General features: G+C 50.3%; 1 protein-coding gene across 1 annotated transcript; it reads right to left on the bottom strand.

Moving 5' to 3' along the window:
- Positions 1-382: 382 nt before the first annotated feature.
- LOC141164191 (hepatitis A virus cellular receptor 2 homolog) lies at positions 383-25,408 on the bottom strand. Its single transcript, XM_073649328.1, has 5 exons — positions 25,259-25,408; positions 6,378-6,713; positions 2,339-2,419; positions 834-909; positions 383-459 (listed from the first exon to the last, which is right to left on the bottom strand). The coding sequence occupies exons 1-4, from the start codon at positions 25,305-25,307 to the stop codon at positions 881-883; spliced, it is 495 nt and encodes a 164-aa protein (XP_073505429.1). The 5' UTR covers positions 25,308-25,408; the 3' UTR covers positions 383-459; positions 834-880.

The following is a 25,408-nucleotide window of genomic DNA, read 5'->3' as shown; positions in this document are numbered from 1 at the left end:
AAAAAAAAATGTTAAAATCCTTTAATATCCATTCTATAATAAGGGTTGGAGATGCCAGTAAGGTAGATGAGGAACCTGTTATGGATTTTTCCTTGAGTTGAAGAGCTTCAAGTTACTATAATGTCTTTTGGGAAGCCATTCTGTATGCACTAAGTCTCACCTTTACCATACACCAGTGGTCTGCCACTGATGCCTCTCCAGTCTCTTCACCTCTAGTATGCCACGAGAGCCGGTGACTATCCGGACGTGCTGGGAACCAGTTGAAAACTACTAGTATAAACTGGTGTAATAATAAAAATTTTATAAGAAGATTATATTTTGGTTCCTATCGTCTTCATGCTCCCAAATCATCTCCTCCCCTACTAAATAAATCACACAGAAGAATTTATCACATATCTTTTATTACATGGTAGAATTTCAGTTTTCCATGTCTTGCGTTAATTCTCTTAATTTCATTTCCTAGATGGAAGGAGATACATTACAAGATTATTTATATGGACTTTTTTAAAAAAAACAAAAAACTAAGAACAAGTATAAAAACAGGTCACAATTGACTATATACAGTTTTAGGGAATTGAAATTTATATGATTTACTAATAAACTAAAGTGCTTTAAATTCCTGCTCAGTTCAGGAGGCGGAGTCACTCAGTCATGTGCTCATATATAGGACCTCCCACTGGACTCATAAGTCCACAACGAGCAGAGACTTAAATCTGTACAACTTCTACTAAATCTTTCCCCATAAAACTATACATCAATCTTCTCAGCTCCTCCTGATCTGTAACATGGTGCATGAAGATAGGACTCTAAATCTTATGGAATGAATGTGATACCTGGTTTGTAATTCATTTACTGTGGAAGATTCTTCCTGGTCGGGGTCTTAGTCTTCGTCATCAGGGCATTCTTCAACTGGAAGAGCATACAAAATAATGACATTAAAATGCAAAATGTACCCATTACATATAGGGGAAGCAGAAGTCAGAGATCTTCCCAATGGAGTTTACTAGTACTTAACCCCTTCACGACTTTTGGTGTACATTTACTGTATGTCAAAATTCGGGACCCTGCCTCGGTGTGCGAGCCCGCATCTTTCCCTAGCACATGATGGCTGATTTAATCAGCCATCATGTGCCTCTTACAGCTCCACCTGCGGCTGTTAACTTATTAAATCCCAGTGTCAATCTCTGACAGAGGCATTTCACATGCACTGGCATGACGTGATCACGGGGCACCGACGGGTTTCTGTGGCAGTCGGGGGTCTACTGATAACCCCTGTGCCTGTGCCTATCACAATCCTCCTGTGAAAACCAGTCCATTGCTGACTTTCATAGATTGTGATTTTCACTATACATAGCAGTGCCAATAGCACAAGCGATCAGACGATCGCAGCTTCAAGTCCCCTAAGGGGACTATTAAATACGGTAAAAAGTGAAAAAAAAATGTTTTAAAAATATAAAAGAAATAAAAAAACACAAAAGTTCAAATCATCCCCCTTTAGCCGTATTAAAAATAAAACAATTAATTTTTTAAAAAAAATACATATATTTGGTATTGATGCATTCGTAAAAGTCTGATCTATGAAAATATATAATAAATTAATCAGATCAGTAAACAGGTTAATGTGAAAAAAGCGTAAATACGCCAGAATTACGTTTTTCAATTGCAATTTTCAATTGCAATAAAATGTTATAAGAGGGGATCAAAATATGGTATCTACTCCAAAATGGTAAAAATGGCAGCTCAGGGTGCAAAAAATTAGCCCTCACCCCGCCCTAGAACACAAAAGAAATGATAACGCTACTGGTCTTGGAAAATGGCGACACAAGCAAATTTTCTTTTTGTTACAAATTTCCTAATATTTTTTCACCACTTAAATAAAAAAATAATCTATGCATATTTGGTATCTGCGTACTCGTACAGACCTGGGGAATCATTTTACTAGATTAGTTTTACCATATAGTGAATATGGTAAAAAAAACAAAAAAAAAAACAATTGTGGAATTGCACTTTTTTCGCAATTTCAAAGCACTTGGAATTTTTTTCCCACCTTTCAATGCATCACATGATAAAATAAATAATTGAATTCAAAAGTACAACTCATCCTGCAAAAAGCAAGCCATCATACGGCTATATTGATGGAAAATTCAGAAAGTTATGGCTCTGGGAAGAAGGGGAGGAAAAAAATGAAAACTAAAAAAAACGGTAAATCTTCTGGGTGTGAAGGGGTTAAAGGACTCCAGACAAAGCTGACAACTCAGACCTATGCCTAGATCAGGGCTGGAGAGGATGAAGAAGGACATAGAGAGTCTCAGAATACCAATGATGATAAATGACTTACGCATGCTTAAGATGTCCTCCTCTGTCGTCACGGGATGATGATGTGTAGTTGCAGTAGTTACTGAATGAGGTCCGCTGCTATCTAAGAAAACCTAAGTATTATAAATGGCACAAATATATCTCTAGACTCTAAAATATTATTAATAGCAATATCAACCAGCACTCAGTAGATATACGATAATGCTTCATTACTTTTGCAGCAATCTATAGAGAGTGCACAAGTGACGTTTCGCAGACCTTCTTCAGGAGTGAACCATGAATGGGGCAAAACTATGATTATTCTTGTGTTAGTGCTTTGTTACGTGTACATATTTCTTAAAGGGGTTGACCAGGATTTCACATTATTGCCAAGATATCATTTTTATTGCTGATGTAACCAATAAATTATTACTTTTTGCCTCCCCTCCTGCTGCCCATAATACTTCTCTCTTTGTTTGAAGTGGTAGCTTGTGTAAAATAAGCGAAATACCCCATAGATGTCATGTAACTAATGACGTGGCGCAGTGCAATTGTAGTGGAAAAATCATGTGACTTATTGTCGTGATGTCACAGTCACAAAGAAGAGGAAGTGGTCGCAGCATCATGTAACTTGGTGTGGGATAAACAAATATGATACATTTTTACATAGGAGCACATTGAAAATAATAAAAAATAAATCTCGGAGTATACCTTTAAAAATGATGTTTTTGGACAGTCCTACAGTTCATTCTTTATTTTTGCTATCAATGAGGTTATTAATGGTTGTCTGAGGAACTTTCTGAATGCATGGAAATCATCAAGATCCTCTGCTGTCAGCTCCTGTGTAATGACCGACCAATGATGTCCCCCGATGTGCTCGATGGGAGACAAGTCCGAAGACGCTGCAGGCCATGGTTGCACGTTTAGACCATGCCGGCCGGTCACCGTAGCACGATCAACATGCAGCCCGGTGTTGTCTTGTTGAAAAATGGCTCCTAAGACACTTTGGAGAAATGGGTGTATCCCTGGTCCCACGACTAAATGATGTTCCCTCGTGAAGTCCTCTTCATAGCATCGCCCACCATGGTCTACAGACCAGTCTCTAGCTATCTTTGCATTCAAGACAAACAGACTCATCGCTGAAGAGGATATAACTCCATTGCAGCCTGGATTGCCATCTTGCTCTACACCATGGTGGGCTTTGAGAGCGGTGGATGAGGTCACTGGAACACCTGTAGCCTGTAGACGTCTAGCTCGTAGTTCAATGTCTTGTAGATGCCTTCTGATGGTTTGTATAGACCACGGATGACAAACTCAAACACACAGAGGGCCAAAATGAAAAACTTGGACAATGTCGCGGGCCAACCGGAATACAGTATAATGGGCCCCACATAGTCCTCCATACAGTATTATGGGCACCACATAATTCTCCATACAGAATAATGGCCTCACATAGTCCTCCATGCAGAATAATGGACCCCTCATAGTCCTCTATACCATATTATGGGCACCACATAATTCTCCATACAGAATAATGGCTTCACATAGTCCTCCATACAGAATAATGGACCCCTCATAGTCCTCCATACAGTATTATGGGCACCACGTAATTCTCCATACAGAATAATGGCCTCACATAGTCCTCCATACAGAATAATGAGCACCACATAGTCCTCCATACAGAATAATGGTTCCCACATAGTCCACAATTCAGAATAATGGCCCCACATAGGGGTGGTGGTTCAGGTGTCTCAGGCCAAATAAAACCACCCTGCGGGCCAGATTTGGCCCATGGGCCAGAGTTTGACATGTGTGGTGTAGACATTGCATGATGGCTGGGGCTTGATATGAGACATCAAAATTAATTTGTAGTACAGAATGAATCACTATGCGCCATTCTTTCTAATCTGACAAGACAACGTGTGCAACTCTATAAAGAGGGAATGTCGCATTGGTCTTAACTACAGGATTATGGTCGGGTGGCATAATATACTGTAGCTGGACCCCTCTAGTCTTCGTTCCAGGTACAATAACAGCTTGACGTTATACTGATTTGGTTTCCAACCAGTGGGACAGCCATTTCTCCAAAGTTTCCTAGTGTAATGCCCCAAAGTTGGGGATTACATTAATGTTTTTATTATGTTAGTCGTACTTGAAATGTGCTTGTAAATACTTGAATTGATGCACTGTTTTATTGTTTAATACTTGGCAAACAGTAAAGGGTTAATCTCAACACTGATCTGGCCGGTAGGAAATAGTTAAGTGGGTGCAGTCTAGTTTATAAAAATGCTGCAACTCTAGTTACCAGATTAGTAGAGTAGCAACTAGTGAGGCAACCACTGCAAGGATGTAGGAGAGCAGCTCTCTCACCTGGTCCAGTAAGCCGACACAGCAGGACTATCTGACAAATTGGAGCTCAGCAAAGAGAACAGCTCTAAGGAATGGGAGGATTTATGACCAAATTCCCTGCTGCATGTAGCTGTTGTGGATGTCTGCCCCTGAAAGAGAATTGCCCTGGTCCCCCAGTGCACATAGTTTGCCATGGATATAGGAGGAATCTCAGAAGTAAGTCACAATAGTAAAGTAGGAACCATGTCATACTATATGTAGTGATGAATAGAAGGTACTGGAATATAGAGGCCTACTGGGGTATCACAGCCCTGTAGATCCAGCGTGTCAGTATAGGACTCCAGTGTGTTATGGGGCCTTCTGCCAGCCCTGGAAAGACATACTGCATAGCACTCTACATTTATTCCCAGGTACTGGCCACAGCCACCACCGATGACAACAGGTATCCGACAGATGCCCGATCTACTGGTTTCCCTGCACACTGCACTAGTAGTCATTTTCCACATGATAATCCCAGGCCTTATGTTGCTCTTGCTACTGTGAGCAGCCTAAATGTGCTACTATGGCTTGCAGCATCTCCAGACTTGTCCCTCATTGAACACATCTGGGACGTCATTGGTCGGCAATTGCACAGGGAGCTGCGAACTGTGGATCCCAATGATTATTGTGCACAAGTGGCATTCATCGCAGCAGAACATACCTCAGATGACCATTGATAACCTCATTAGTAGCAGCCGAGGCTGTAAGTGTAAGGTTTTATGCACGTGGCACTCATACTCTATACTGAATATATTGAGATGTTTTGAAAATCTTGTTTCGGTGATGCTGTGTCACTTCTCACGGCTAAGCCCTTAAACGGGATAGTCAAGGAGTCTGAGGTCAAAAGCCAGGAGGGTACGTCATAAACAGAGGGAAGAGACAAAGGCGTAGTCAGGTAACGTTCTGAGGTCAGATTACCAGGAGGATAGTGGATCAGAGCAGAAGGGGTTAATCATATGGATGGTCAGAACGAGGTCCAAGGTCAGGCAATGAAAGATCTACAAACAGAACGCAAGGCATAGAGAGGCAAACCACACAAAAGTGGAAAGGACGTCAGGAAGAGTTCTGGGACTAACAGCCCAGTTAAGTAGCCTGGCAATCACCTGGGATAATGAACACCTAGAGATATCCAGTGCTTCTCAGTTTCAGATTGGACAGCCGATCTATCAATCAACACACCGACAGCTCAGCACGCTCCTGCACCAGTTTGGACGATGTAGCTGTCAATCAAAGTACTGACAGCTTCAGCACACCCCTGTACCAGAATGGATGACTGAGCTGTCAGTAACTGCATCCCAGACATACTGAAGGGTGGAACCGTGACAGTTTCCATTTTCTATCTATCCTGAGATTTCCATCATTCTATGACTTTTCTTTTTTGGTGTTACAATTGTAATGTTCAGGAATGTAGTTGTTCTAAATGATTAAAAGTGAGGAATGGAAAAGCCAATTGATTAATGACCCAAACTTGTTCCATGACAAGTGGATTTGGTGGCTGTAGAGGATGACATTACGACATTTCATCTTCGGCGACTACAAATGTTATATTTCTAACTTGAAGAGTCTTGTATGTTGTAGGTGCCCTAATTCCATGGACCTTTTTCTTCTCTTAGTAGACCTCCCCCTGACATCCTAATGTTGTCCTCATCTAAATATTCACCCAGGTTCATAGGTGCAGATGTGAAATAGCTTACCTTCTTGTATCTTCACTTCTACCTCTGTCTTCTGATCATTGAGTAGTCCAGAAATCTCCACGCGGCAGCAGTACGTTCCTTCATCTTCTTTAGCGACCCTGGTGATGGTCAAGGACACGTTCCCCTGACTAATTTTCCCCAGCAACTGATATTTGTCAGATTTCCTCGAGATCACACTCCAGCCATCAGTCTCGATAATCTGATCATTACACCTAGAAGTTGGACATCTGCCTCGTCCCCAGCACATTGTGGTTGTCTTGCCGGTATATGAGCAGGGTAATACAGCAGTGCCATTCAATGATACAGTCACCTCCAGTGCCGCTGGAGCCACCAGACCTGCAAATCGAGAAAACAAAATAAAAATGTATACATGAAATGGAGGACAAATTAGGAACAATTTATCATGATATTAATCTCTGAAAAATCCAGGAATCTCCACACGGCAGCAATACGATCCTTCATTTTCTATAGTGACCCCAATAATGGTCAAGGACATATCTCTCTGCTTATTTATGATGACCAATATAAATGGTATAAAAAATGGCATGATTGCTTTTTTTTTCTTCATAAAACTTTAAAACAAATGTAGCTGTAACTTATGTACATGTAACCCCTGCAGGGGGGATATTGTGTATAGAGGCTGCTGGAACAAGGAGATATTTACAGCAGTAAATATTAATGCTATGTTTGCTGCACTGCCCTGGACTTAAACTCCCAGCAGCCTTTGCTCTTGACTCGCCCCCTGGGCCGTGGGGCACTCGGATCCGGGCAATAGGGGAACGATGGGAGTAGTAGTGGCAACCCGGTTCCGTGGCTCAGGGTGGTCAGGCCAATGGTAGTCTTCTATGCACTCTTGATAATGTCCGACTACGCCACCCGTGGATTTGCGGTCATTAGGAACCACCGCTGCAAGGCAGACCGCTGGGGCTGATGGAAGTGTGCAGCAGTGAATGGCTTGACTCCCCACGGGAGGAGTATAACCCCAGGGCAGTGCAGGGATGTTGGGAGTAGTGAAGGTAGTGAGAGTCCCAGTATCATTAGTGCTGGAGGAGCGAAAGAGCACACAGACAACGTACTGCAGTCCAACGTCTTTTACTCACAGTTCAGGTACTCCAGGTCACTTCTGTACAGGTAGTGACCGCCCGAGCTGTACTGCGTCCACCAGGTGAGGGGCTCGGTCAACTCCCAGGCAGCTCAGTAATGTGGCAAAGGACCCCCTTCTTTCCTTTCTCTGGCCTTCCTCACCAGTAACCCACTTTTGTCCAGCAGCCGCGGACTTGTGCGGGTAAACGTGGGCCCCGTTCTCCGCTGTCCTATATGGTGCCTTCCTAGCAGGTTTGATGAGGTGTCGCACCAATAAATGATCACGACGACCGGTCTTTGGCTGAGGGTTGTTTCTCCTCCGCCAACTTGGGATCCGGTACCCTTAATCTGCCTGACCCTTCACCCTGTATTCTCGTGGGTTCTTAGGGTCCCTTCCACCTTCTTGTTCCTGAGCCCTTCTGTTTCTCTCTCCCTTCTCCTTCTTTCCTGTTCTGTCTTCTCCTCCTTCCCTTGGCCTCTTCTCCAGGCCCACTTCTCCTTCTCCTCTCAGGCTCCGGCCTTTTCTCTAGGCCTGCCTCTGAGCAGAGCTCTTACAGAGCCTCTGCTCCCTGTCTTCTTCTCTCTGGACAGACTGAACTCGCTAGAACTAAGATGGTGCCCACCTTTTATACCTCCCTCTGACCATGAGCCCAGGTGACCAGCAACCAATGAGCTCCTTCCTACGCTCAGGAACCAACCCCTATCTGCCCCTACAGCACTGGGTGTTCCACCCCCCCTCCCCACTCCAGCCAGGGACATAGTCGGTCGTGCCTGCACTTCTGTCTAGTGGGAGCACCGTTGAGCTGTCCCTCGGAAATGGGGTGTGTGTGCTGTATGCAGCTAACTGAGCCCTCGTCCACATTCCATCCTTACCTGGGAGTGGAATATCACATCTCTGGTTTGAGGTGCAATACCCCTGTAGCGGCCGAACCCTCGGGGCACTACATTCCCCCCTGGTAAAGCACAGCACGTCCTCGGGCTGGAATAGAGCAAAACAGTTGATTACAGGACATGCAAAACTTTTTCAAAACTTTTCACATTTGGGAAAACGGACGACACAATTCAATTCCCTTTATGGGACATACTTTTTCTTCACTAGGCATTATAAAACATTTTTAACACTACTGGAACTCTTTTGTCACGTGTCATATAAAATGGTTTCAAGATTATGTAAAACATTTTCTATCAGCATATTAAACTCTTCACATAAAACATCTTTAGGCAAAACACATTCTCGTATTCTTGGATCATGGCCGCGGTGCAACTTGCGACCAGGTGTTCATTCTTCTTTTAAGTGCAAACCTTCAGTAAACTTTTAAACATGAGGGACTCTCTGTCCTGAGGTAGACGTGGTAGTCCCTTTATAAAACCAGTAGGGGGCGCTTTAGGAAGCGCAACTATATACAAGGATGGCCGCTCTCAGGCCTCGGCCAGTTTTGGGAAGGGGAGTGGCTGCTCACAGCCCTCAGCCTGGGTAGGGATGGAGGGTGTTAACTTGCACACAGGAAACAGTTCTATAGCAGTTCTTTTTGTACCCCGACGGGTAACTATGTACACAGGTACGTGGCTACTTACTAGTAGCTGTGTCCTTCATATGCTTCTTCCTCCTCTTGGTGGTCTTCAGACCCGTCCGGGTCCTCTTGGCTCTCCTCATAGCTGTGGTGTTGTAGTTCCTCCTCAGTGAGCCGGTGAACATGTAGGGCGTACGGTCCCTTTGCACCTACGTGGCGGGTGAAGGTGACCACATCACCAGGGTACAAGTCACGGCCACGGTGTCCCACAGGTAGATGACTCTCAACGTCCCTGCGGGTCACATAGACGTCTCCAGCAGTTTCTGGACCCCTGATAAAGCCCCAGCCATTTTCCATGTGAAACTTGATTATGGTCTCGGTGATACGGGGACCGCGGGCAGCTCTGGGGTCTTGGCGGGCCTTGCGTTTTTGCTCGGCACTCTGGGCCTGGAGCCGTTCCTCTCTGACGCGCCGCTCTCGTCGCTCCCTCTCAAAGGTCACCAGTTGTTGTTGGCAAACCTCGAAACGGCGGATCGCGTCTGCCCGAGTCTCTTGAGCGAACCCCACTAAGCTCTCATCGGCGGGGTCCCACTCAAATTGGGCTTTTTCTTGCAGTGGCGGGGTGACCTTCACAGGCTCCGGAGCTGGTACTGGGGGCTTGCGCAGGGGCTGGGTCTTCCATGGCTGACCTCCGATCAGTTTGGCCGGCCACTCCAGCGGCAGTCCATCCGGACCGGTGTGATGTGCAATCAGGTCCACACCTAGCTGTGGTATAATGGAGGGACCTGGTTTGGGAGCCGCGCCCGGGGGCACTCAGCCTTGCGACCAGGCCGGGGGTCTCTTGGTTGCGCCCGATGGCAGTCCCGTCCGGGACAGGGGCGCAGGTTTAGCAACGGCGCCCGGGTCATCCAGGCCCTGCGGCCGGGCCGTTGACGTTTCTCGCTTTGCAGCGCCCGGGGTCAAGGGGCATGGCGCCGGGCGGGGCGTGGCCGCGGAGCTCGCCGCTTGAGGCCTAGCTGGGAGCAGTGGCGGCACGACAACCGGCGTGGTAAGTGGGGCCACGGGTTCTGCTACGGGAGGCTGGGGCAGGCTTGCAGCTGCTGGGCCTGGGGTGGTGACGTCCCCTGTACTCGCCTTGGTCCTCACAGCTTCCTCCGCGATGCCGCCTCCGGCCTTCACTTCTCCTGCTCTGTCCTCAGAGGCAGGCGGACTCCGGGGTGCGGGTGGTACCTGCCGCTGGCGAGTTTCAGCCTGCCGGGCCAGTTCCTCCCTCCACTCGACGAGCGCACCCCGCTGCGCTCGGACCATCCTCCGCTCCAGGTCCTCCAGTGCAGCTTGCGCACGCTCCGGGTCTCGGGGGAGCTGTGCTAGGACTTCTGCTAGGCTGCAGGACAGTTCAGCCTGCAGCAGGCTTCGGGCCAGGAGGCTCGTGCTGCTGAGGGCGTCCATTCCCGGGTGCGGTCTGTCTGGACTGATCCAGACCGCGCCCTGCCCCACAGTTTTCTTCCTTTCCCACCCCCATTGGGGGTGGTCCCGGGGCAACTTGGTGACAATCACTTTCAGGGGCAGCCCCCCCATCTTGATGGACATCTCCACAGCCGTGCTCATGGCTGTTGGGGGCGGGCTCCTTCTTTGGCGCCATTCTGGGACCTGGCCCACGATGGGAGGCGGCCTCCTGTGGTCTTTTGGCGCGCACATTATGGCGCTCGTTCTTCTAGGGCGGGTGCCATTTTCCAACACAGTCAATCTCAATAAAACAGTCTCTTTCTCTTCAGGCGCGCAGTACCCGTTGTTGGCGGGCACGTAATCCTGCCGACTACGCCAAAGCTGACTCGCCCCCTGGGCCGTGGGGCACTCGGATCCGGGCAATAGGGGAATGATGGGAGTAGTAGATGCAACCCGGTTCCGTGGCTCAGGGTGGTCAGGCCAATGGTAGTCTTCTATGCACTCTTGATAATGTCCGACTACGCCACCCGTGGATTTGCGGTCATTAGGAACCGCCGCTGCAAGGCAGACCGCTGGGGCTGATGGAAGTGTGCAGCAGTGAATGGCTTGACTTCCCACGGGAGGAGTATAACCCCAGGGCAGTGCAGGGATGTTGGGAGTAGTGAAGGTAGTGAGAGTCCCAGTATCATTAGTGCTGGAGGAGCGAAAGAGCACACAGACAACGTACTGCAGTCCAACGTCTTTTACTCACAGTTCAGGTACTCTAGGTCACTTCTGTACAGGTAGTGACCGCCCGAGCCGTACTGCGTCCACCAGGTGAGGGGCTCGGTCAACTCCCAGGCAGCTCAGGAATGTGGCACAGGACCCCCTTCTTTCCTTTCTCTGGCCTTCCTCACCAGTGACCCACTTTTGTCCAGCTGCCGCGGACTTGTGCGGGTAAACGTGGGCCCCGCTCTCCGCTGTCCTATATGGTGCCTTCCAAGCAGGTTTGATGAGGTGTCGCAACAATAAATGATCACGATGACCGGTCTTTGGCTGAGGGTTGTTTCTCCTCCACCAACTTGGGATCCGGTACCCTTAATCTGCCTGACCCTTCACCCTGTATTCTCGCGGGTTCTTAGGGTCCCTTCCACCTTCTTGTTCCTGAGCCCTTCTGTTTCTCTCTCCCTTCTCCTTCTTTCCTGTTCTGTCTTCTCCTCCTTCCCTTGGCCTCTTCTCCAGGCCCACTTCTCCTTCTCCTCTCAGGCTCCGGCCTTTTCTCTAGGCCTGCCTCTGAGCAGAGCTCCTACAGAGCCTCTGCTCCCTGTCTTCTTCTCTCTGGACAGACTGAACTCGCTAGAACTAAGATGGTGCCCACCTTTTATACCTCCCTCTGACCATGAGCCCAGGTGACCAGCAACCAATGAGCTCCTTCCTACGCTCAGGAACCAAACCCTATCTGCCCCTACAGCACTGGATGTTCCACCCCCCCTCCCCACTCCAGCCAGGGACATAGTCGGTCGTGCCTGCACTTCTGTCTAGTGGGAGCACCGTTGAGCTGTCCCTCGGAAATGGAGTGTGTGTGCTGTATGCAGCTAACTGAGCCCTGGTCCACATTCCATCCTTACCTGGGAGTGGAATATCACACCTCTGGTTTGAGGTGCAATACCCCTGTAGCGGCCGAACCCTCGGGGCGCTACACTCTTCTTTAAACTCCCAGCAGCCTTTGCTCTTCTTTACATCCTGGAAGAGGAGGAGCAACAGAGGAAGAGACTGATCAAGCTGGAGAAGAAGGAGCTGGCTGGACACAGGCACATGTGGGTTCTCCTACATTACAGACTGCAGAGAGGCTGACATTGGCAAGAACAGAGTGAGTGCTGACAGCCCCGCAGCTCAGTGTGTGAGGAGAGGAGCCAGTCCTGGAACTCTACAGGCCAGACAACCAGAAAATGTCCACAAACACCTGGTCTATACTAGAGGAGGTTCCTGCCATCCATTACTTGTGTTCTCAGGTATCTGAACGCTGCAGTCACAAGCTGTATACCAGTGTGACCAGATAGTTGTTGCAATAAGGAGTGAGTACATCCTGCTGGGACTTACAGTTCCACTACTAAGGAACCTATTAGAGAACTGATACTGAGGGGATATTACTGAGACTTCTAGTTCAACTGCTAAGAAGTGGATGAGAGGGATTTTCCTGAGATTGTGATATTAGAGTGCACCAACAGTTGCTATAAGCACCAACAGCAACTGGGCCCCATAATTGGACTGTGTTGATGACAATTCTGCAGTCATCTCAGATTATCTGTTACCTGCTGTTAGTTAGAGGTGTGTGCTTGCTGGCACTTGTAGTGTGAGCGTCATCATCATCAACTGTGGGCCAGAAGTATAAGAGACTGGGAAAAAGTCCTGTGTAATCATCTATTGTCTGTACACTCAAATTGTATATCACCCCAGAGATTATTCCATGCTGTTCCCGGCCAGGCCTGGTGTAATGCCAATCCCAAGGGGGAGAGCCTGAGCCAATGGCCCTTGTGTTGTACTACATGTTAATTTCCCTGCATTTTACACCATTTAACACCTGTTCAACAAACCTGTAAAGTTTTTTTGACCTCTTGTGAGCGTGCATGGAGGGTGGACAGGGATTTCCCAAGTGCACTCCCTGGCTGGAGAGAAAGACTCTCCTGCCAATGAACAAAATAAATCGTCTGGTTGTCTGAACCAGTGCATCGCAAAAATGTCATTGAGTATATGCCTGTACAGGTGCTTCTCACAAAATTAGAATATCATCAAAAAGTTAATTTATTTCAGTTCTTCAATACAAAAAGTGAAAACCATATATTATATAGAGTCATTACACACTCTATAGTCATTATGCGGCACCCCAGGGGTCTGGTTGCCGCAGTAATAGAGATATTATGTCTGAGAGCAAGTGGGAGGTTTCTCTGGTCAGGATCCCTAAACATGCAACACGGTCCGCCCAGACCTGGGAAGGGAGGAATCTGCCCTTTTAAACTGGGTCTGGGGCGGGATTAGAGCAGACAGAGCCTGCAGAACAAGCAGAGCAGACAGAGCCTAGAGTGAAGTTCCAGTCACAGGGAAAGGAAGAACTAGGAGCTCTGTAGGAGCAGTAGCAGAAGTCCAGGGGCTGGAGCTGAGCAGAGCTCGCCCTGGACAAGGACACTAAAACCGGACACAGGAGTCCGAGGCTGTGGGGACTGATCTACACCCAGCAGCAGAAACCAGCCGGCAGGGGATTCCAGGTCCTCTGGCCATAGAAGCCCGGAGGCTCAGTCACAGAGAAGGGACCAGCGCCGCCATCCAGGAGCGGAGGCTAACAGAAGGCCCCAAGTCACCAGCCATACGGGTGAGCACGACACGGTATACTCAGGGACGTGGGCTACTTGTAACCGCTGACAGCAAGGTAGCCAGGAAGAGTGCAGATTAACGGGGAGGCCTACAACTCCACCTGGCCAGGGGAACTCCTGCTTGCTCGCAGACTGACCAGGCCCCTTATACTAGCCAGTACTCCCGGGAGGGTCTGCCTTGTACCATCAGTAAAGACCCTGAACTGCACCACACGTCTCTGTGATTCCTTGTCGCACCAGCACCATTAGCACTGGGACCCTCACACCATCACTCCCATCATCTTCCACATTAGCTGCCCTGAGGCAATACTTCTCCCGTGGGGAGTCATCCCATACTCAGCTGCGCAAACAACATCAGCCTCAGCGGTCTGCAGCGCAGCGGCGGTCCCCACTGACCGCAATCCACGGGTGGCGTAGTCGGACCAATAACTTAAAACCCTATAAAGACTGCCACTGGTTTGACCGCCCTGGGCACGGACCGGGTCACCGCCACGGAGGACTACAACCACCAGCGATCCGGCTCCGGGTATTCCCCCTGCACAGCAGCAGCGCACAGACCCAGGGGGCGCGTCAATTACACACAGAGTGATCTATTATATAGAGTCATTACACACAGAGGGATCTACTATATAGAGTCATTACACACAGAGTGATCTATTATATAGAGTCATTACACACAGAGGGATCTATTATATAGAGTCATTACACACAGAGGGATCTATTTCATGTGTTTATGACGCGCCCCCTGGGCCAGTGCTGTAGTGCGGCGCGCGTGCGCGCGGGGGATACCCGGAGCCGGATCCGATGGGGGTAGTAGTCTTCGTGTGGCGGTGACCCGGTCCGCGCCCAGGGTGGTCAAACTTAGTGGCGGTTATTGGTATGATGGTATTGGTGTCCGACTACGCCACCCGTTGAATGCGGCTATGAAGCCGCCGCTGCAGGGCAGTCCGCTGAGGCCGGTGGTACGGATGTGCAGCGTGGATGGTATAACCCCCAACGGGAGGGGTATGGCCTCAGGGCAGAGGATGAGGTTGATGTTGGGAGTGATGGTGTGGATGTCCCAGCACTAATGGTGCGACAAGGAAGCACGGAGACGCGAGGGTACAGTTCAGGGTCTTTACTGATGGTACAAGGCAAATTCCCCCGGGAGTACTGACTAGTAGTTGGGGCCTGGTTAGTCTGCGAGTAAGCCGGAGTTCCCCTGGCCAGGTGGAGTTGTAGGCCTTCCCGTTAGTCTGTACCCTTCCTGGCTACCCTGCTTTCGGCGGTTACAAGTAGCCCACGTCCCTGGGTATACCGTGTGGTGCTCACCCGTATGGCTGGTGACCTGGGGCCTCCTGTTAGCCTCCGCTCCGGGATGGCGGTGCTGGTCCCTTCGTTGTGACTGAGCTTCCGGGCTTTTATGGCCAGAGGACCTGGAATCCCCTGCCGGATGGATTCTGCTGCTGGGTATATCTTAGTCCCCACAGCCTCGGACTCCTGTGTCCGGTTTTAGTACCTTCTCCCAGGGCGAGCTCTGCACAGCTCCAGCCCCTGGCGCTTCTCCTTGGCTCCTACAGAGCTCCTGATGTCTCTCTGTCCCTGTTTCTGCGTGTCCAGACCAGACTCCGTCTCTGTCTGGAACTCCTCTCTCTTAACCCTGCCTCAGCCCCAGTTTATGTAGGGGAAGTTCTTCCCCTCCCAGGACTGGGCAGGAGGTGTGGCATGCTTAGGATTCCTGCCCAGGAGACCTCCCACCTGCTCACAGACGTAATATTGCTATTACTGTGGAAACCAGACCCCTGGGGTGCCACATTCCCCCCTAGTGAAATTTAGTACTCCCGGACTAAACATATTTTTGAAAACATAACAGGGTATAAACAATAACAATTAAATACATGAGATGGTCACGGCGTGTCCGTAACCGGGAAGCAATAAGGGTGTCCATTTCACCAAAGAACAGGGAGCCGTAACCAGGTAGGGGTCTGTCCTGCCCCGAGTCTTTAACAGTCTTTAGTCCATTCCTGGGTTACGCTCCAAACATATTTACAACAGAGTTCCGGTTACTCACTGTCCATAACCTGTCAGTCCATATAAAGAAATCTGTAACTGAAAAACATAATTAGCAACGGCTACAACAAAACAGGTAAACATAAAATAGTTAAAGCAATTAGCCAACTTAGATTCTCCAACGTACGGGCATCTGGCCTCTGGTAACCCTAGTGGACCTACGGAGCTCACTAACTGGTCCTGCACTACAGGGTGTAGGAGATGTTATGGGCAGGCTGGGCAGCTTTCTGCGCACTCTTTGGCTCACTAGGAGCACGGCAGGCTCACTACTAGCAGAGGGTTGATCCTCCTGTGCTGCTGGTGTGGACTCTTCTGCCTCTTGGGCCGGCTGCTCTTCCAGCTCTACTGGTTCTTCTGTAGGCACTTGCGGGGCTGGCTGGAGAAAGGTGAGGACGGGTACCACGACAGCACCGTTTACTTGTGTCCAAGACCGGGGGAAGTCTCCGAGTACAGTCCTGATCATTTCTTCCCTTTCCTCTGCGGGTCGAGGGTTTTCTTGATCTTCTTCTTCAGGGCTTTGCAGCTGCTCGGGACACTTCTTCAGGTGGTCTCTGGAGACAACGGCTGTGGTTTCTCCTCCATCCTTACTGATCACGCAAATCTTTGGGCTCTCATGGCTTGATGGCAGTACGGTGTACGGGTCCTTCTCCCACTGGTCGTCCAACTTGTGGAGCCGTCTTTTCCTCTTCAAGACCTGCTCTCCAGGTACCAGGGGAACAGCGGGAGCATACTGATTATAAGCCCTCTCTTGCCTTTCTCTAGCTTGAGACAGACTTCGCTCGACGCTCTCCTGTACTTTCCGATACTGCTGCTGCCGTTCTGTATCCCAGTCTGCCTCTGGCGAGGTGTCCTCGGGCGTCAGGACTCCCATATCCAGGTCGATAGGCAGCTTACCTGGTCTCGCTCTCATTAGGTAAGCCGGGGTACAGTTGGTAGAACCTACAGGGATGTGGTTGTATAGGTCCACCAGATCAGGCAGCTTCTCAGGCCACATACTGCGTTCTTCCAGGGGCAATGTTTTCAGGAGGTCTATCACCACCTGGTTCATCTACTCGCAGAGTCCATTGGTTTGAGGGTGATAGGGCGTTGTTCTTATCTTCGTGCAGCCATACAGGTTGCAGAACTCCTGGAAGACTTCCGCTTTGAAGGCTGGCCCTTGGTCTGTCAGCACTTGGTCCGGGTACCCGTGTGGACGGCAGAAGTGCTGCTGGAAGGCTCTAGCTGCTGTTTGAGCCGTTAAGTCCTTGACCGGGACCACCACCAGGAACCGGGAGTAATGATCTACGATTGTGAGGGCGTAGACATACCCAGATCTGCTTGGAGCCAGTTTCACATGGTCCAGGGCTACCAGTTCCAGTGGCTGTCGGGTGATGATGGGCTGCAAGGGAGTCTTCTGGCTGGCACGGTTCTTCCTTCTTAGGTGGCACGGTCCACAGTCTCTGCACCACCTCTCGATGGCTCCTCTCATGCCTACACAGTAGAACCGTTCACGCAATAAGAACTCCAGCTTCTTCCACCCGAAATGTCCTGCTCCGTTGTGGTACGCCTCCAGAATCATAGCCGCGTCTCGTCTGGGGACCACTACCTGCCAGGTCAACTCATGCGTTCGAGAGTTAACCATTCTCCGGCACAACTTCTCCCTGTAGAGGAACAGCCTACTTTTCTCCTTCCACAGTTGCTTAGTCTCCTCTGGGGCGTCTGGGTCCAGACTGGCATCGGCTTGGGTCAGCATTTCCTTCACCAGACGGACTGCGGGATCACTGTCTTGCGTCTCCGCCCAGTTGTAGTGGGGCAAGGGATTGAACGTCGCGGAGCGCCTGTCCTTCACACGGTGGGAATACAGGGTAATCCCATGACGGTGGAACGCAGGGAGCTCAACTTCTTCCAGATCTTCTGGATCTTCCCCTACGTCCGGTAAGTTCGGCATTCTAGACAGGGCATCCGCGTTGGCATTGGAGCGTCCTGCCCGGTATTTGATGGTGAATTCAAAGTTGGACAGGCGAGCCATCCATCTCTGTTCCAGAGCACCGAGCCTTGCAGTGTCCAGGTGTGTCAACGGGTTGTTATCCGTGTACACGATGAATTTGGAGGAGGCAAGGTAATGCTTGAAACGTTCGGTCACTGCCCACACTACTGCCAGGAACTCCAGCTTGAATGAGCTATAATTCTCAGGGTTCCTCTCGGTGGGTCGTAGCTTTCGGCTGGCGTAAGCGATTACCCGTTCTTTTCCTTGCTGGATCTGGGACAGCACGGCTCCTAGCCCGATGTTGCTTGCGTCCGTGTGGAGGATAAAGGGCTGGCTGTAGTCTGGATATGCCAGGATTTCATCCCCCGTGAGGGCCATCTTCAGCTGGCAAAAGGACTCCTCTTCCAGCTTTTCCCACCTGAAGGGCGGCTTCTGGTTTTTGGCTTTTCGAGATTGACCTATCAGGAGGTCCTGCATAGGGGCTGCCATTTTGGTGAAACTGGGAATGAATCTTCGGTAGTAGCCTACCAACCCGAGGAACTGCCGCACTTCCTTTATGCTGGAGGGTCTTGGCCAGTCCTTAATCACGGTGATCTTATCAGGGTCAGGAGCCACTCCGTCAGCACTCACCACGTGTCCCAGGTATTGCACCTTTGGTTTCAGGAGGTGACACTTGGAGGGTTTCACCTTTAGGCCGTAGTTTGCCAGAGCTTCGAACACTTCTGCCAGGTGTTTCAGGTGGTCCTCGTAGGTCTTGGAATAGACGATGACATCGTCCAGGTATAACAGGACCGTCTCGAAGTTCCGGTGTCCCAGACAGCATTCCATCAACCGTTGGAAGGTTCCTGGTGCGTTGCAGAGCCCGAACGGCATACAGTTAAATTCGCTGAGACCCATCGGGGTGGTGAATGCGGTCTTCTCCCGGTCTGCCTCTGCTACAGGAACCTGCCAGTACCCGCTAGTGAGATCCAAAGTAGAGAAGAAGTTAGCAGATTTTAATGCAGCTAAGGACTCTTCTATCCTTGGTAACGGGTACGCATCTTTGTGTGTGATACGGTTGACCTTCCTGTAGTCTACACACATTCTCATAGTGTTGTCCTTCTTTTTCACTAAGACTAGTGGAGCTGCCCAGGGGCTACAGCTGTCCCTGATTACCCCAGCCTCCTTCATGTCTCTAAGCATCCCCTTGGCGTGTTGGTAGTGTGCAGGGGGTACGGGTCGGTATCTCTCCTTTATGGGAGGATGGTCTCCCATGGGGATGTGGTGTTCTACCCCCTTTACTCGCCCGAAGTCTAACGGGTGTTTACTAAACACTCTCTCGTACTCTTGAACCACCCGATAGACTCCTTGTTTCTGGTGTGAGGGAGTGGAGTCAGTACCCAGATGTAGTTGCTGACACCAGTCCTCCATTGGTTTCTTAGAGCCGTTACCTTCCTCTGATTGAGATGGAGGCAAGGGTTCCACGGCCTGTACAGAATTCTGGTTTATGGTGAACAATTTAGCTAGCGTGGCATACCGGGGCAGGTGTATTTCTCTCTCACTGATATTTATGATGCGAACAGGCACCCTCCCATGGCGTACATCGACCACCCCCCGTGCTGTCAAAATGGTGGGCCTACTGTCTGAGTAGACGGGTTCTACCATTGCTTGGTAGTCTCTACCTCTTAGACCAATAGCTGCCCGGCACCAAATCATCATCTCACTTTTTGGGGGCATGGCAATAGGGAACGGGTCACACATTCTCACGCTACCTATCTCACCACCAGATAGTTCCACCTGTTGCCGCTTCATCAGTGCCCGGATCTCTTTTTGGAGCACACGCTGCTGGCCAGAACTGGCGTTCTTGGCAACCTGCTGTAAAATGAGAATCACCTCTGCAAGACAATTTTCAATTACATTGGTTCCCAGGGTGATTCTAGGGTGACTCTCATGACGGTCGATGTCCGCTATAATCAGTCCTTGTGCCGCTAATTCGACTTTACCGATTTTAATGGTCACCTCCTTGAATCCCACCTGCGGCACGGGCTGACCATTGCTGGCGATGATACTCAGGTCGTCGTCTGGGTAGCGGGTTATGTCCGAATCATTCCAGTACTGCTTGAAGAGCACGTACGGGATGGTGGTGACCTGTGACCCAGTGTCTAGTAGGGCACTCATAGGAATGCCATCCAGTACCACAGGCAAGATTGGACGTCCCCCTACGTATTTATCACGCCAGTTTGATGGGCCTGATGGTCTTATGCCTGGGGGTTGGCCCTCTACCCCAGGTTGTGCCCGTTTAAATGACAGTACCTTGCCACATGTCCGGGTTGATTGCAGCGACGGCAAATAGGTCGTCCGTCCTCGTTGTATCGATCGCTGGGTCTTCCTCTGGCCGGTGGGGTCTTCCTTGGTCGGCGCCACGGGATGTCCTCCGGTCCGGATGCCAGCTCGATCTTCCCTGCAGTAGAAACCTGTAAAGACTGCACAGTTCGGGTTAGCGCGGCAACGCTTTTAGTTAGCTCTTGGACCTGATGGTGCAGGTCTGTAGCTGGGTCATTGTTTAAAGCCTGCGCATCAGCTCCCACAGGCCCTGCAGACAAGGGCGCTGTCTCCTGGTGATAAGTGATAGCAGGGCGCCTGTGGGTCACAGCGCCACCTGGTGCCGGTTCTTGGAGCACCCGGATGGCTCTGTCCTTGAACTGTGCAAAGTCCAGGTCAGGGTCCTGTAAGGCCATTGCCCGCAACTGGGTTCGGTGGGCATTGCACAGTAGACCCTCAATGAATTGTTCAGTTAACAGCTTATCTTCATTTCCCACGCTGTCAGGGTCTGCCTGCTTAATGGCTCTCAGGGCCTCTTGTAGGTTTAGAGCATAGTCTCTTATACTCTCATGTGCCCGTTGTTTGCACCCATAAAATCTTAGTTTTATTTCGGCTGAGGTGCGGGTGTCAAATGTGTCTCTGACAGTCCTCTTCCTCCCAGGTGGCCAGGACTTTACCTCCCTTTGGGCTGCCCCGATTAATTGGGCCACCAGGATGCTCACTTTTTGCGCCTCCGTGAGGGGATACACCTGGAAGAGGCTATCCAGCCTTTCTCTGAAGTCATTTAGGGTATGTGACTCCCCTGAGTACTGGGGTAGCCAGGCTGCCCCCGGGATATAGGGCATGGTGAAAGGCATGACCGCAGCAGCGGTGGCGCTGGCGGCGGCTGTGGCGGTGAAGCTCTCCTCCGTATCTGACATCCTCCTCCCCCCTAGTGGACCGTGGCCTACCTTGCGATGATCCTCTTCCGTAGGCCGCGGCTCCGCAGTGGATCGTCAGGGTTGAGGACCTTCCGTCGCGCTCCTGTGACGTCGGCGTCTGCTGGGCTCCTTCCAGGACCTTACGCAACGTCCGGACGTGAGGCGGGGCTTCAGTTCTTGCGGGCTTTCGGAGTCCACGCCCCTCTTCTTCCCGCGCGGCGCCCTCAAGATGGCGTCCAATGGCGGGAAAACTCCACGGATGGCGGGAGGAAGGCAGAAGATGGCGTCGAATGGCGGGAATCGGCTCCAGATGGCGGGAAACGACTCCGGACGGCGGGAAACTTCACCACAGGTAAGTATAAAAGTCTCTTTTTTCAGGCACGCAGTACCCGGTGGTTGCGGGCACGTAATCCTGCCGACTACGCCAAAGTTGACGCGCCCCCTGGGCCAGTGCTGTAGTGCGGCGCGCGTGCGCGCGGGGGATACCCGGAGCCGGATCCGATGGGGGTAGTAGTCTTCGTGTGGCGGTGACCCGGTCCGCGCCCAGGGTGGTCAAACTTAGTGGCGGTTATTGGTATGATGGTATTAGTGTCCGACTACGCCACCCGTTGAATGCGGCTATGAAGCCGCCGCTGCAGGGCAGTCCGCTGAGGCCGGTGGTACGGATGTGCAGCGTGGATGGTATAACCCCCAACGGGAGGGGTATGGCCTCAGGGCAGAGGATGAGGTTGATGTTGGGAGTGATGGTGTGGATGTCCCAGCACTAATGGTGCGACAAGGAAGCACGGAGACGCGAGGGTACAGTTCAGGGTCTTTACTGATGGTACAAGGCAAATTCCCCCGGGAGTACTGGCTAGTAGTTGGGGCCTGGTTAGTCTGCGAGTAAGCCGGAGTTCCCCTGGCCAGGTGGAGTTGTAGGCCTTCCCGTTAGTCTGTACCCTTCCTGGCTACCCTGCTTTCGGCGGTTACAAGTAGCCCACGTCCCTGGGTATACCGTGTGGTGCTCACCCGTATGGCTGGTGACCTGGGGCCTCCTGTTAGCCTCCGCTCCGGGATGGCGGTGCTGGTCCCTTCGTTGTGACTGAGCCTCCGGGCTTTTATGGCCAGAGGACCTGGAATCCCCTGCCGGATGGATTCTGCTGCTGGGTATATCTTAGTCCCCACAGCCTCGGACTCCTGTGTCCGGTTTTAGTACCTTCTCCCAGGGCGAGCTCTGCACAGCTCCAGCCCCTGGCGCTTCTCCTTGGCTCCTACAGAGCTCCTGATGTCTCTCTGTCCCTGTTTCTGCGTGTCCAGACCAGACTCCGTCTCTGTCTGGAACTCCTCTCTCTTAACCCTGCCTCAGCCCCAGTTTATGTAGGGGAAGTTCTTCCCCTCCCAGGACTGGGCAGGAGGTGTGGCATGCTTAGAATTCCTGCCCAGGAGACCTCCCACCTGCTCACAGACGTAATATTGCTATTACTGTGGAAACCAGACCCCTGGGGTGCCACATTTATTTCTGTTAATGTTGATGATTATGGCTTACAGCCAATGAAAGCACAAATGTCATTATCTCAGTAAATTAGAATACTTTATAACAACAGCTGGAAAAATGGTTTTAAAATCCAAAATGTCCTACTGAAATGTATGTTCAGTAAATGCCCTCAATACTTGGTTCGGGCTCCTTTTGCATCAATTACTGCATCAATGCGGCAATGTGGCATGGAGGCGATCAGCCTGTGGCTGCTGAGGGGTTATGGAAGCCCAGGTGGCTTTGATAGCAGCCTTCAGCTCGTCTGCATTGTTGGGTCTGGGGTCTCTCATCTTCCTCTTGACAATACCCCATAGATTCTCTATAATAGATTCTCTATAGGGTTAAGGTCAGGCGAGTTTGCTGCCAATCAAGTACAGTGATACTGTTGTGTAAACCAGGTATTGGTACTTTTGGCAGTGTGGACAGGGGCCAAGTCCTGCTGGAGAATGACATTTCCATCTCCAAAAAGCTTGTCGGCAGAGGGAAGCATGAAGTGCTGTAAAATGTCCTGGTAGACGGCTGCGCTGACTTTGGTCTTGATAAAACACAGTGGACCTACACCAGCAGATGACATGGCCCCCCAAACCATCACTGATTGTGGAAACTTCACACTAGACCTCCAGCAGCTTGGATTGTGGCCTCTCCACTCTTCCTCCAGACTCTGGGTCCTTGATTTCCAAATGAAAATAAACACTTGAAATAGATCACTCTGTGTGTAATGACTCTATATAATATATGATTTTCACTTTTTGTATTGAAGAACTGAAATAAATTAACTTTTTGATGATATTCTAATTTAGTTAGATACACTTGTATATGTGTATGTGCGTATTTTATGTATGTGTGCCTAATGTAAATGTGCGTGTATATGCAGGTGGAGACCAGACACAAGCCATACACAAGGGGCCTTCACTGTCAGTTTCTGGCCATAGTCCTGACCTAGATATATGCATTGCAAATGGGACCCCCTCTCCCACAGCTGAACCGGATGCACAGGCGTTACGTCCACCCCTGGTATGGACCTTGCCCATTTTTATCTAGTCAGACTCTAGGGCTTATTGGTATGTGTATGCATGTGTGGTGAATATGACGCGCCCCCTGGGCCGTGGGGTACCCGGTGCCGGGCCGGTAGATGCTGGGGGTTGTAGTCACTGTGGCGGTGACCCGGTCCGTGACCCAGAGTGGTCAATCCAAGGGGAATTTATATGTATAGGTGTTAATGTCCGACTACGCCACCTGTGGAATGCGGCTAATGGGGGCCGCTGCTGCGGAACAGTCCTCTGAAGCTGGTGGTCGTGGCAGCTAGGGTGGTATAACTCCCCACAGGAAGAGTTAGCTTCAGGGCAGTGTAAGTGGATGATGGTGGTTGTGCAGGGTGTCAGTAATAACCACAGAGTCAATATAGTGCAGTCCCAGGATCTTTACTCACAGTTGTTGCTTTCCAAGTTATAACTGCAGATCATAACTTCCCACGTCGTTCTGCGCTTACTCAGAGTGGGGTTCAGTCCACCCTCAGGTATTTCCAGAGCACTTCACAGGACCCCTCTCTGTATACCTTCCTCAGTTGGCTTCCTGCGCTGGCTCTCTTCCTCCTACCCTGCGCCTCACAGTCAGTGTCCCAATCCGGTGGCCTCGGGTCTTGGCAGGCGACCTGCAGTCCCCTGGGCCCTCTGTGGCCACCTTTTCGGCGAGTATTAACTGTGGTGATGGGTGTCTGCACCCTGAAAGTGCAGCCATCTCCAGTTGCTAGATGGACTTGAAGTATCCATGCTAGTTAAGGGGCCGGTCCCCTCTGTGGCTTGATCCTTCCACTGTCTTGTAGATCGGGTGTATGGGTGGCCTCCAGCACTGCCCGTACCCCTAGGATCCCTTCTCTTCTACTCCTGGAGCCTTTCTCTCTCAGTCCTGGGCCTTAGTGGCTAGGCCGCCTCCGGAGCAGAGCTCTTGCAGAGCCTCTGCTCCTGTCACTTCTCCTCCTCTGACTAGTCTGAACTTCTAAGATGGTTCTTTCCTTTTATACCTCCTTTTACAAGTGCTCCCAGGACCTACATCCTCCACCCACACCCACTACATGGTTCCCCCTTACTGTGGTTCCCCCCCACTCCAGCCAGGGACCAGGGACTGTGCTCTCCCGTAGGAGCAATCTCGCCCTGCCCTCTGAAATGTGGTGTAGTGAATGCAGGTGTTAGGGTCCTGAGCTGTACTCCTTCCTTACCTGAGGGTGAGATACCACACCTCTGGGTGAGATGCAGTACCTCTGTGGCGACCGAACCCTCAGGGGCGCCACAAATACACTCTTAATAGATGTCAATACTGCCCTTATTATAAAGTCAATAAATAATGATACCTCACAGTGTCCATAGATTATACTGCCAAACTGTGCACATAGGTAATGCTGTCACACAGTACACATAAATAATTATACCATACAGTGTACATAGGTTATACTGCCAAACTATGCACATACATAATGCTGCCATACCATACACATAAATAATGATACCATACGATACAAATACAAAAAGCATCAATGAAAATTACATCAGAATATCTCTATTAATAGTGCCATCATATCCAACAAAATGCCCCTGATGGCACCAACACGTGCCTGGTTATAAGTAACCCTCGATGCAGAATGGTAACACTAATGATCACAAGCCACCAAAAGGTTTAATAAGTAGCATGTGAAATAAAAGGAACAGAAAAAAGGGAACCCAAAACTGACAATTTGCGGCAGGTACTCACCTGTAATGGACAGGACAAGGCCAATGATCCAACCTGAGTACACGTCCATTCTGTGCGGTCAATGGAAAGATGCAGATCAGAAGAAGTAAAGGGGAAAAATATAGGTATGTACTTAGAGAAGCGGAAGTAACAGACGGAGACTGTGAAATG

Source organism: Phyllobates terribilis, unplaced genomic scaffold, assembly GCF_046119375.1.
Source record: "Phyllobates terribilis strain yellow unplaced genomic scaffold, ASM4611937v1 Scaffold_10__3_contigs__length_209671492, whole genome shotgun sequence".
NCBI lineage: Eukaryota > Metazoa > Chordata > Amphibia > Anura > Dendrobatidae > Phyllobates > Phyllobates terribilis.
Note: the sequence above shows the minus strand (reverse complement) of the source record. Positions and strands in the feature narration are given on the sequence as shown.

Excerpts from the sequence above, each read along its gene's own strand:
- LOC141164191 (XM_073649328.1), bottom strand. The coding sequence starts at position 25,307 with ATGGACGTGTACTCAGGTTGGATCATTGGCCTTGTCCTGTCCATTACA. Across the intron at positions 2,420-6,377 it reads AGAAGTGAAGATACAAGAAG|ATAGCAGCGGACCTCATTCA; the intron begins GTAAGCTATTTC and ends AGGTTTTCTTAG. Across the intron at positions 910-2,338 it reads GGAGGACATCTTAAGCATGC|TTGAAGAATGCCCTGATGAC; the intron begins GTAAGTCATTTA and ends ATGCTCTTCCAG.